At 55.2% G+C, this 12,809-nt stretch overlaps 1 protein-coding gene across 4 annotated transcripts in view; it reads left to right on the top strand.

Moving 5' to 3' along the window:
• KCNAB1 (potassium voltage-gated channel subfamily A member regulatory beta subunit 1) overlaps window positions 1-12,809 on the top strand; it is a 62,218-nt gene that overhangs the window by 14,647 nt on the left and 34,762 nt on the right. The window contains exon 1 of one of the 4 annotated variants that reach the window (XM_017831419.1): window positions 3,804-4,075. The exons of the other annotated variants lie outside the window; for them this stretch is intronic. Coding sequence (XP_017686908.1) covers window positions 3,855-4,075 — 221 coding nt within the window. The 5' untranslated portion in view covers window positions 3,804-3,854. Of the gene's footprint in view, window positions 1-3,803; window positions 4,076-12,809 lie in introns of those variants that run through there. 4 annotated transcript variants of the gene reach the window in all.

Below are 12,809 nucleotides of genomic sequence, written 5' to 3' on the forward strand. Positions count from 1 at the left end.
CCACCTCCTCTGTCACTGCTGCTGTGTTTGCTGCTGTGTTAAGTTGTTGTCTTCTCCCAACGTGAAAAAATTTCCAAGAGCTCAGAGGGACTGGGATGGCATCGTTCCTGCTGCCCTGGACTGCTGGCTGGAATGCAGGGATGGGGCTTTATGTAACTGGCTGTGCGTGATCAGTGTCCAGCTCTCCTCTGCATCACAACCTGCAGGCAAACACCATGGTGTCTTGGTGTCTCTGCCACAGGGCAGAAACCTCCAACCAAAATGAGGAGAAAAAGTACCTTAATCATGCTGTGGTTCACTGAGAACATCCCGGGGTCCCTGCCAGGCTCATGGCTCCCTGGTGTCATGGAGTTATAGAATGGTTTGGGATGGAAGGGATCTTAAGGACCACTTAGTCCCAATGCCCTGCCACGGGCAGGGATGAGTCAACAACCTGTGACTGCAGCCTTGGAGAAACAAAATCTCCAGCCAGACTTGGCATCATATTTCAAAGTAGCTTCACTATTAGGTGAAATTTAAAATAAAAAGGAAGCAGCAAGCAGTGTGCTCTGCTTGAGCTGTGCAGGGGCAGGGGCTGCAGCAGGTCTCAGTGTTTCACCCAGTCCCGACTGACAGACCTTGGTTCATGTTCATATTTGGGGCTGCAGAAGCATCTTTCCTCCTCTGGTTGCAACCAGAGCCGTGCTGACCCTGGAGCAGAGAGTCCCTGCAGGAGCACTGGGAAGGGCTTCTCCATCACCAGCCGGTGCTGTGCCAGGCCCCAGAACCCCTCTGTGCCTCTGCAGGGACCCGACCTGGGCTGGATAAAGCATTTTTTGCTTTTTGGAGGTTTCCATCCTGCTCACTGCAGTGGTGTATGCTATCCTGCCCCTGCAAGGTCCTGGGCACAGAGACAGACCGTCCAGGGCAATGAAATGTGTGTTTGTGCAGGAGCCAGGGCACAGCTCCTGGGCTCGTGCTGCCCCAGAGCATCCTGCTTGCTGTGGGTCTGTTTGACTGTTTTGTAAGGTCCGTGTTTGGCTCTTTATTTGGCCCCTGGGGTGGATGCAGCAGCTACAGGGATGGGGCTGGGGGGGTCACAAGCGTGTGTGTTACACCAGATTTGCTTGATGAAGCATTTTGAGCAACTTATTTAATGAGCAATTGTTGTCTTCCGCAGGGAAAGGCACAGGGGCATCTTGGCACAGCAGTTTGGTGGCACTGAGGCGTCACAGGAGCCTGGTCACAGGCTCAGGGCCCCATCCCTGTACTCTGCCAGGGCTGTCACGTACCTCCTCCTCTATAAGCTCAGGATTTTCATGATACAAAATTATGTTACTCCACTGTTTTAGTCTAGAGTGATTATCTTGCTCAGGGAAATGAAATAAATCCCTTATTTAAATACATATTTCTTTGGCAGAGACTGTAACCCCTCCAAAGTTAAGCGGCTTGAATTAATATGTTCTGTGGGATGTGCCAGCACATCTGTGGGATGCCCCTGGCACCCCGGGGCATGGGCAGCTGTGGGGACAATGACCAGGGCCCGGGTGACAGTCACAGCCTGTGCAGAGCCAGCTGCAGTGGGAACTCTCCAGACACATATAGAATGGGAGGTAAAAATACATCTTGAAATATCTGTGACATATTTCCAGCAAGAGTAGGTGAGACATCAGAGAGGGAAATATTCCCGGGTTTGTCAGTCCTGCTTTGGGCTCTGAAACACAAAGCTGGGCTCCAAAAGCCAAGTAGGTGAAGAGCTCTCTGGGTGCCACCAGCAATGCTCCAACTGGATCCTCCAGTCCCAGGGAGACCTGGGAGAGGTCCTGGCCCTGGGGGGCACCTTTGTATCAGCGACCCCATGGCTCGTGCCCCCGATGCCACACCTTTGCCGTGTATTTAACAGTGTTTGCTGATCTGTAATACGGGAGCATGATGAGGTGTCTGGAGACTCTCCAAGGGGTCCTGCTCCCCCAAAACCCCTTCCTGAGGGTGACTCCAAGGAGACCACTCACAGCTGGGCCTTTGTGGGCCTGCTGCATTATTAACTGCTAATCATCTTCTGGAAAATATGATAAAGTAACTTTCTTTGTCCTGATTTAATGCTTTCCTTCCTCAAAGGAATGCGCTGGGTACCTGTTAATGAGCCATCAGATAAAGGAGCTGTAGAGTTCGTCAGGAGCTGTTCACCCTGTCACGGGGTGGTGGGTGGCCTTGGCTGGCTGCCAGCTGCCCATCAGCCTCTCTCACACCCCCTCCTCAGAGGGAGTGGGGCGGGAAGAGGAGGGGAGGGAACCATGGTGTGCCCCTTCTGTAGGACAGAGAATCAAAGGTTTGTCACCCTGAGCTCAAAACAGGTCGTTGTCGCCCCAGGAGCACCCCCAGCTTCTCTCTGCCACGGCCACTGCTCCACCTTTGGGTGCCTGGGGCGGGTGGGGGGCTCCAGCCTCGGAGCTGCTCACAGCCCAAGGGGATGGGGCTCTGGGGGCTGGCAGTGAGGGGAGGTGGGCACGAGGAGCTCCGGAGGTGCCCCTTCACCCGCCCCCCCAGCAGTCTGGGGCAGATTTAGGGGGGAGGTGTCCTGTGGACCATTTCCCATGGCCTGTGCACGGTGGGGAAGGGACCACGGGTGACCCTGCCCTGCCCACCTGCCACCCACACTCACCCCACGGGCACCCTGTCCTGTGGGGCTGCACCCACTGCCTGTCCCCCCACTCCCCTCCTGCCTCCAGGGCTGCTCTGCGGGTGGCAGTGACAGTCCCCAGCCCTGGTCACCCTCCCAGCGCTCCGGGGAGCAGCTCCGCAGCCCGGGGGTCCCCAGCTGCCCCCGGTGCCCAAAGCCAGCGCCCCAGGAGAGGTGCCACAGCGGGCGCTGCTGGCACACCGGGCTCCGACCGCAGCCCGGCCGCAGCGAGGGGTGGGGATGGTTTGCTGAGGGATGGGGATGGTTTGCTGAGAGATAGGGATCATTTCCTGATGGATGGGGATGGTTTTGCTTCAAAGCCTTTGCGCTGCGGCTTATTCCACTGGCGGTGCTGGGGGAGCAGGGATTAACCCTGGCCCTGCTGCGAGCCGGGGGCTGCAGGCGGCGGCTCCGTGTTCCAGGAGCGCGGGATTAACGTGTTAACTCCCTCACACGCTGGAGCAGAGCGATCTTTCTCCCCCTCCCCCTTATTTTTTTCCTTTCCCCCATAATTAACCCGTTCTACGCCCCTGCTATAGAAGTGCTCTCCTTGCTCAGCGATGCCGGCAGCGCTTTTTCCGGGCGGATCTGCCTGAATCGCCTGCCTTCCCTCTGACACAAAGGAGGCCCGTCGCTCCCATCCTTCCATCCTTCCCGCAGGCTGCCGGCGGGGCGATCCCGGGGCCGCTGCCCGCGCGGGCTCCATGGGCGGGAGGCAACGGGGAAGGACGCCGATGGATGCTGCCGGTCCCTAGGGACGGCCGGCCGTGCCTGCTCAGCACTTGGCGGTCCGGCGGCCGGAGCCAGCGCTTGCGGAATGCCCGCAGTGATTTAAAACCGGCGGCCAGGAGCCTGCAGCGAGACACAGCGGCTGCGGAGCGCTCGGCATGAGGGAGCAGCGCTCCGGGAGCACCTGACTGCATGGATGCTTCTGGCTGAGCGGCGGCCAGCATCGCCAGGGAGAGCCCGGAGCCAGCCCAGCCCTGCCCGTGCGGCCGCTCTGCCAACTTCGGGGGTTCTCTGCCGCCGGCGCCGAGCGGACGCAGCCCGGCTCTCCCGGACAGAGAGTCCCGCCGCCCCGGCGCTTCGCGGAGCCCAAGGCCGGGGGTCCCTCGGCGGCGCTCGGACCCCCCGCGCCGGCGGGGCATCCTCAGCCCGCGACCCGGCCCGGGACTGACGGGGCACCGCGGGCGCGATGCAAGTGTCCATCGCCTGCACGGACCACAACTTGAAGAGTCGAAATGGTGAAGACAGGCTCATCAGCAAGCAGAACACCACGACCCCGAACGTAGTGAATGCAGCCCGGGCGAAATTTCGGACGGTGGCAATTATCGCTCGCAGTTTGGGGACATTTACCCCGCAGCACCACATTTCATTAAAAGAATCCACCGCAAAGCAAACAGGCATGAAATATAGGTATGGGCACGGTCTCGGTCTTTGTTCCCTTGCAGTGTAATAGCTCTTTACTTTGCCTGCCTGGGTGCACCTGGGTTTGCAGAGGAGATTTCTCCTCAGGTTATTAATAGATTTTTAAACTTGGGCGTAACTGAATAGCTTTTGGGTACTGATGCTTTTGCAGGCATATGTATTTGTGATTTTATACAAGAAAAAAAACCACTTGCCTGGGTAGATTCCATACAACGTTGTGAATTAGTGACAGTGGTGGTAAGATGGTTTCTATTAAGTGCTCAGTATAACTACTATCAGTGCTAATGAGCAGAAAAATCAATTAACAAAGCTTGTGCTGGACAGGGAAAGTTGGTTTGCAGTATGTCGTGTGGAGCAGAGGCGTCTGCCTTGGGTACCATTGCATCGTGGGGGCGGCTCACTGACTTCTCACCTGGTTCACTTGGGGAAGATGAGATCAAAGCCAATTTTAGGTGAATGCAGAAAACAAAATCTCAGGCACTTTTACGGAATGCCTCCTGCATCTCACAGGTTTTTATTCCTCCTAACCTAGGCAGGAAAAATAAGGAATGGCTGAGTTCAGTCTGAAGTGCTCAGTGTGGGCAGCCTTGGTCTGGAAATAAGGATTTGTGTGCCTTTGGTGCTGGCTTTTGCCTGTTCAGGGTGTCCCTTTTGGCCACTAATGGGTGACTGGGAGAGGGGGACAGCCTGGGATGCTCTGCACCCCGTGCCCGAGGTGGAGCTGCTGCTGACAGAGACAGCTGGCAGGAGGGGGGCTCCACGGGCAGGGTGAGGGGCACAGGGCTCTGGGCAACTCCAGCTGTGCTGGTTCCCAGCCCTTTGGATAACATCCAGGGCTCCTGTGCCACCAAACCTGCTCCAGGGGAGCAGCACGGAGCGTGGGTACAGCTTTGTGTTAATGCTGGTTTTAGGGTCCTGGGACAGAGGCAAAGCCACACTGCCTTCAGCACCCACACAGGGATCCAGGCGTGGTGCAGCCAGCACTGGGCTTGGCTTGGAAAGCATTTTCCTGCAGAAATTGTCAATATTAACTCTCCAGGAATGGCACAGATTGGAGGGAGAGCGAATGGGATGCTCAAATGTAATTTTCTGTGAGTTGCTAGAATGGTTGATAAATGGCAGGGAGGCTTTGCCCGAGTGGAAGCCCAGCCTGTCCATCTGCTTGCTCTGTCCTTCGGCCATGACCAACTTTCAGCAGGAGCGTTGCACGCTGCCGGCACCGTGTTGGCAGCAGAAGTCTGTAGTGAGCCTGGGGCGAGGGCAGAAATGATGATTAATAAATATCTCCTGGAGCCGAGTCCCAGCTGGGGGTGGCATGGCAGGGGCAGTGTCCAGGGGGATCCCGGGTGCTGTGCTCTGGCCTGTAGGGAGGGCAGTATTTGGGGGATGGCAGTGAGTCTTGCCTGAAAACAGGCAACTCCCAAAGTCCATGTAACTTGCCCTTCAATCAGCCTCCCAGGGGAGCAGTGGATCCAGGAGCTCCTGGGACCCCTCACCCCTCCTGCAGCCCTGTCCCTGCCTCAGTTCCCCCATTAGCTCATCTGTGGGACGTGTGTCTTTGATGGTGTCATTCAGAGGCATGATCTGTTACCAAGTCATGCCTTCAGCTCCCTGGGAGCACGACCCCGTGTGCTAATTGCCAGCAGTTTTCCTGCTGATTTCCCCTGGGCTCCCGGTGCTATCAGTGCACCACCATGCCGGGTAATCATAATTCCTTGCACCAGCCTCCAAAGCTGGGCCTTTGTGAGTCCTTTCTGCCTAATTCCTAGATAAGGTTTGGATGGTGAGGGTGGATTGTCCCACGGGAGTTAGCACAGCCTTGGCACTCTCCTGGCTCCGGCTGCCCCAGACCTGGGAATTGCACCAGAAATAGCAGCTCGTTGGTGACAAGGCTGAGGTTTTATCTTTATGACTAATCCCTGTTTCTGCACCCAAATCTCTGCATATCCAGAGCCAATTTCTCCCCCACGAGAAGCAGCACAGGGGAATTTGGAGGAAGAGCTGAGTAACCCTCAGGCTCAGCCGCGATGCTGCTGAGTCGCGACAATCTTTGGTTGGGGAAGACACCTTCACTGGGGGATGGAGCTGCGGTGTCATGTTCATCTTGGGGCTGCTTCCTCAGACCCAGGAAAACCCAGCGCTGGGAGAAGCCAAAGGCTTTTCCCAACGGCTGCGACAATAATCCTGCAAAGTCCTCATCTCCCTCACATCTGAAGTTGAAGTCCTTCCCAATTCATTTTCTGCTTGAATTATGTCCTTGATACTGAGCTCTGCAGCGTGAGCTGCTCCAAATGCCACGGCAGCTCCGCTGCCCCTCGATCCACGCTAAAAATACGTCCAGCCGCCCCCTCCGGCCCCGGGCGGTGCTGCCGCCCCCGTGGCAGGGCTGCCCCGCAGCTCCCGCCCCGCTCCCGGGATGCTCCCGGGCCCGGGTGCCTCCCCCGGCTGCCAGGCGCTCCCGGTGCCAGTGGGATTATGTAAAAGGGAGAGACAGCGACTGTGCCTGTGACAGGGGTGGGGGCGGGAGAGGAGCCAGCTCGGGGGCTTTTCACCGAGTGACATCCTTCTGGCCCAGCTCCAGCTCAGGGACCCAACCGGAATACGAAAGGCAAAACTTTACGGGAATAAATCCGTTGGCAGGGGAACATCTGCAAACACGAGGACTCAGGTGCGTCCCCGCGGCGCTCACCTGAGCAAACCGCGGCTTTGCCCCGGCAAAAGGAGCTTTACGTTTTGCATCTTCCCTGCCGGGTTGTGGCGTCAGGCGGGCAGGAGCTCCCAGACATCCCCTCTGCTGTCCCCGCCGGGCACAGCCTCAGCCGCCTCCTCCTGCCCAGGGCGAGCGCGGAGGGGGCCGCTCTCCTTTATCCTTTGTAATGCTCGAGTTCAGCCCCGCTGGGGAGCCTACCCAGATGCTCGGGGAGAATATTTGGGATCACTTCAAGCCTTTCTTTGAAAATGATGTAGTTGCAGCGCTTGGCTCGGAAAATTGCAATCTGCTGCACCGCTGCTGGAAACAAAGGCTGTGGCTTGGCTTCCCTGCCGTGCACAGCAGGGAGGAGGGACGGCAGGCTGGGCCTCCACCTGCTTTGGACCATGGAGAGGTTACAGCCTGGGTTCTTCTCACTCCTAACTTGCCATATTTTCTTTGAAATTATTCTCAGTAAAGTGCATCCAGCCCCGATCCTGGTGTTGGGGACAATTTGGGATGTGCTGTGGCTGCCAGAGGGAACCTCTCAGCCTGGGACTGGCACCAGCCTTCCTGTCCTCATACTTAGATTAGATGTTGTAAAGAAGTTTTTTACAATGAGGGGGGGGGGAGGCCCTGGCACAGGTTGCCCAGAGAAGCTGTGGCTGCCCCATCCCTGGGAGTGTCCAAGGCCAGGTTGGACAGGGCTTGGAGCCGCCTGGGCTGCTGGAAGATGTCCCTGCCCATGGCAGGGGTGGAACTGGGTGGTCTTTAAGGTCCTTTCCAACCCAAACCACTCTAGAATTCCATGACTCTATGATTCCAGCCCCTTTGATCACGCCTGCAGCAGGGCAAAGCCTTGCCCAGAGCACGCCAGGAGCCTGCCCCGTGCCCAGGACGTGCCGGGACCTCGGCGGTGCCGGGCTCTGTCCCTGCAGTGCCAATTTGGGGCTGTCAGCAGTTCAGAAATAGCCCTCTGGTGAGCCCTGCCCGCGCATGGGCACGAGGGACCCAATTTACTGAGCACAACTATCTATTTGTGTTCATACATAATTGATGGAGCAGCTTTGACCATTAACTCCAGTGAGCCTAAACAAAAAATTTTATCTGCAAAGGCAGATTGGTGCAGTGAACAGTCAGTGGAGCTTGGACAGGGCATGGAGAGGCCAGGAACTGTCCCCGAGGGGAAACCCATCCCTCCCATCCCATGGGGCCAGGATCTTCCCTCGTTTAAGGAGCGGTACTAATGTTGGTAATATAAGATCTGAAAAACTATTGAACAAGGGGGAAAGGGAGAGTAGAAAACAGTTATTTCCCTTCCCAGCATTGTTTTCAAATCTGAGGGGAGCTGAGCATTTGAGGATGGCAAAGGTACAAGGAGGAATCTGTGGAACTAAAGCCATTGACATTGGAATTACGTAAAGGTGATCTGGGAAGACAAACCTTGAGAAGCAAAGTTTGCTTTCTTCCTCATCCCCTGGGAAAGTGAGCAGGTTTAGATTAGAGTTTAGGAGGAAGTCCTTCCCTGTGAGGGTGGTGAGGCCCTGGCACACGTTGTCCCAGAGAGGCTGCAGCTGCCCCATCCCTGGAAGGTTCCAAGGGCAGGAGCAGCGTCCATCTCAGATCGTGGGTGCTGCACTTGGAGGGAGCCCAGCCCAGGGTATCCCGAGCCCAGCCCAGAGCATCCCGCTCAATCCTTTCCTCACTGGGGATTTTTCTGGCTCTCTGCCTGGGTGCAGCTGCTTGACAGGACCTTGCACATTCCTGGTGGCACTGAGGCGGTGCCGTGGCCACGTTCCCAAGGGGGTCGTTTCATCCTGCTGGCTAAAATCCCATCAGCTGTTTGAGGCGTTTCTCTCTTTGTGCTGAGATTGTGGGTTATTGTCAAAGCACATTAATAGGGAGCTGTTCATGCATCACAGCACAGTGGTGGGCGTGCTGCTCCCAGGGATCTGCTGGGATGGCTCCCCCCTCCCTTCTGGAAAGGCAGCCATGGACTCGACCTGCCAGGGTCAGATCAGTGCTCTGTTGGCTCTGTGCACCCCTTACAGAGGGTAAAATGCACTGTAAAAATACCACAGCACAAAGAATGCCTCATCCCGATATTCTGCCTAAATGCAAACATAATTAAGGTGTGTAACAATCATAGAACTCTCAACCCTCTGGTAAACTCAAACTTTCCAGTGTTGGGGGCAGGCAGGACCCAGCCCAGAAGGGATCCACGCTCTGGAGCACATTCCTTCCCAGGAGCAGTGGGTGGGAAGGAGAGACAACCTGCACCTGGGAAACATGGCTTTAAAAGGACAGAGGGCAGGGTTAGATGGGATACTGGGAAGGAATTCTTGGCTGTCAGTGGTGATGCCCCGGCACAGGTTGCCCAGAGAAGCTGTGGCTGCCCCAGCCCTGGAAGTGTCCAAGGCCAGGTTGGATGGGGCTTGGAGCAACCTGGACTAGTGGAAGGTGTCCCTGCCCATGGCAGGGGTGGAGTGAGATGGTCCTTCCTTAAGGTCCCTTCCCTGTGATGATTCTGTGATTCCATGGAACATCCCTCAGCTATTGCCCCTCCCTGGAGAGGTCCCTGGTGTGGCTGCCAAGTGGTCACAGAGGAGGAGGAATCGCTGCCTGGGGGGGACAGAGCCCTGCAAGGACCCAGAGCCGTGTCAGAGACGTGTGACCATCATCAGACTCTTCACCCCCCCATTGCCTGCGGTTTGTTCCACTCCTTTGAACATCCCCGGGTCACCCAGGGGCTGGGAGTGAAAACATCCGTGCTTTTATTAAAATGCAAATTCCCCCCGTGGAATTGGGATGTTACTGATGCTGGCAGGGCCCTGCAGAGCACGTGGTGTCCCTGACCCTGTGCCACGGATGTGGGCTTGGAGGAGGGAAAGCCACCTCCCAACCTGCTGGGAAATGCACACAGGTCACTCTGGGCTGCAAAATACCTCTGGGAATAGAAGATAAATCTCTTGTGCTTTCCAAGGGCTATAAGTGGAAGATATTTCCTAGCAGCACTCCAGCAGTTGTATCTTCTTTTTCCTCGCTTTTCTTTTTCCGAGCACTAACCACAATAACTACCTCACATATTTAGGAATCTCTGGTTTATTTAAGCCTTGCTGCAATTATGAGCAGTTTTAAACTCTCACATGCAAATGGCACAATTATTTTGATATCAGAGTTCCATATTATTTCAGTAGCTCTCTCACATCAGGTTGACTTTTATGGCTCATTGTCTGATCTTCATTTTCTTGCTGCAAATTAAGATTAATCCAGTGAACAGAATGGATTTACGCTGAATTCACAATGCTTTTCCCCCCAGGAACTGTAGCTGATAATGGCTACAAAGGAGGCAGGAATAACTCAAAGGGGGAGGAAAAAGAGCCACTTGAGTGAGCAGAATCTGCTGATTTGTGCTGTTCCAGACTCCCGGTGGCTCCCCAGGAGTTTGTAGCTGGGAGGTGAGGCAGGGGCTTGGTGGGGTCTGAGTTTGTCTTGTCCTGTCACATTGAGGCAAAAGCCGTGTTTGACATTGCAGTGCTAAACCAGCTTTAGGTTTGAATACACATTTATTTACCACCTAAACTCTAGAAACAGGGCAGTGGAAGGGGCCTGACAGGGGTACACTCTTCCCTGGCAGGGGTAAAATCCTCCCTGGCAGGGGTACACTCCTCCCTGGCTGTCGCCTCTTCGGCACATGGCAGCGCTGGATTAGCAGTTGGACTCAGTCATCTTCCAGGTCTTCCCAGGTGAAACAATTCCATGATTCTATGATAAATGAGGACTTTGCAGGTGTGTGGACCAGTGTAAGCACTGAAGATGGATCTCCTCTCCTAGGTGTCAGATAAAGCAAAGTTGCCTTTGCTCTGCAGTACCTGCCCAGCTGCTCCCAGCTCTCCCCTGGGGCTTTGCCACCAGAGCAGTGATGCCCAGAGCTGTGCTGTCTGCAGGCAAAGGGATTTCCACTGCCCAGCCTCTGTGCCACACTGGGACAGCACTGTCCTGCAGTGCTGGTGGCACTGGAAGCACTGGGCACAGCGGGAACCCAGGACTTGCTCTGCCGTTGATTCCCGCCCCCTGTTTTATTCCCGAGGGAGAGCGATGAGCTCAGGAGAGCAAGATCAGATCCAAGGACAAATGGTGTTGCAGGAGCACGATTCTCATGGTGGTTTGGTTAAGTGGCAGCAAAACGCTGATATTTTAAGGAAGCTTTTAAATAATGCAGTGGTGCTGGGGGTGTGTGTGGCAGAGCTGCTCACTGCCCGCCCGTGGGCGAGGTGAGGGGCACAGGGAAGGGCTGCAAGGGCACAGAGCAGCCTGGGTGCCTGGCCCTGTCACCTGTGGGGGAATATCCCCACCACCCCTGGGTAGATGTCCCTGTCACCCATGAGTGGCTGTCACAGCACTGCTGCTCCTGTGCCCCCCAGACCTGTGCCACTCCCTGGGCAGTGGCAGTGAGTGGCTGTCCCCTGGGAGGGAGGCATCTCCCTCGCTTGCAGCGGTGGCTGGAGCAGGTCCCTGACCCACCAGCTGCTAAAACTCACCCCACTCCACTCTCCTCCTCCCAAGCCCTTCCCTGCAGCGTGGTATTTTCCATCTGAAGGCTGCCTGACAACTTTAATCTAATGCTTAAATGGATGGAAGGAAAGTCGTGGTGCAGGAACGCTGCTAATTTAATTACTTGTGAAGTGCACAGTTTAAGACATTTAAAATGTATTATTTTAGCCTGGCTGCTTTGGTGAAATCCAATTGGAATTTTGAGCACACTTATTTTTATTTTAGACTAACATTATAAAACGCCTTCTGTGGAACATGTTTATTAAGAATTTAATTGTCTTTGAGGATAAGAAAAGGCTCGGTGTGTGACTTGGTGTGAGCCCAGAGGGTAAAGCCAGGGTGATGTGTCCTTGCTATGAGTCTGGGGACATCTCCCCTGTGCCCAGGGCTCGGTGGGTGCCAAACACCGTGGCAGGGAGGGACAGCTCCATGGGGATGTCTCCACAGCTCCTGCTCCAGCAAAACTTCCCTGTGTTTTCGTATTTGGAAAATATCCAACAAGCCAAGGTCTGGTGGCTCATGGTGGTGGGTTGATTGTGATGTAAAGTCAGTGGATGTTTACAGTCGATCTCCCCAAGCACAGAGGGATTTGGGTGCTGTGTCCTGCCCCTTGTCCCAGCCCTGTTCTGGGCCTGAGGCTCTTGGAGGCCCCCAGTGAGGTCCTGGTGCCTTGTCCCTGGTGGATCCCAAAGAAGGACTTGGGTGAGGGTTTGAGCTGTGGTTTTCCTTACAAAATGCATGAGTGGTGTGACAGTCTATGCAGGGCCCGTGGCAGCTTAAATCCAGCTGGATGCAACACTTCTGGAGGACCCTGGATCCAATAAATGGGATGGTGTCCATGCATGGAAAGGGCACGAGGGAGGAGAGCAGGGCCGGGGCCGGTTGGATTTGCTACTCCTGAAAGTCATCCAAAAAAACGTGCCCTTTATGTAAACAAGCTGCTTTGGAGATATTTTGGGGATGAAGTCATAAAAATTTTATGTCATACCTATATTTTCCTGTTGGCATTGAATTTGCCATAAAAACCAACACAGAAAAACAGCTTCAGCTGTGCTGGCTGGGAAACTGCTGCAGCTGCTTTCAGAGAGTCAGAAAATCATCCCACAGTGGTTTGGGTTGGGAGGGACCTTAAACATCACCCAGTCCCACTGCCATGGGCAGGGACACCTTCCATTAGCCCAGGTTGCTCCAAACCCTGTCCAACCTGGCCTTGGACACTTTCAAGGATGGGGCAGCCACAGCTGCTCTGGACACCCTGTGCCAGAGCCCGCCCCCCCTCACAGCCAAGAATTCCATCCCAATATCCCATCTAACCCTGCCCTCTGGCAGTGGGAAGCCATTCCTCTTGTCCTGTCACTCCAGGCAGTTCAGCAGTATGGAAAATCTGTCAAAAATGTCTTTCCTCTCTCAAAAGGCAAAAGTCCCACAAAATAATTAAAACCCGAATCCAATAATTTTTCCCAGGGGTTTCCCTCCCTC

The sequence above is a fragment of the Lepidothrix coronata genome, unplaced genomic scaffold, assembly GCF_001604755.1.
Source record: "Lepidothrix coronata isolate B3197 unplaced genomic scaffold, Lepidothrix_coronata-1.0 Scaffold190, whole genome shotgun sequence".
Classification (NCBI taxonomy): Eukaryota; Metazoa; Chordata; class Aves; order Passeriformes; family Pipridae; genus Lepidothrix; species Lepidothrix coronata.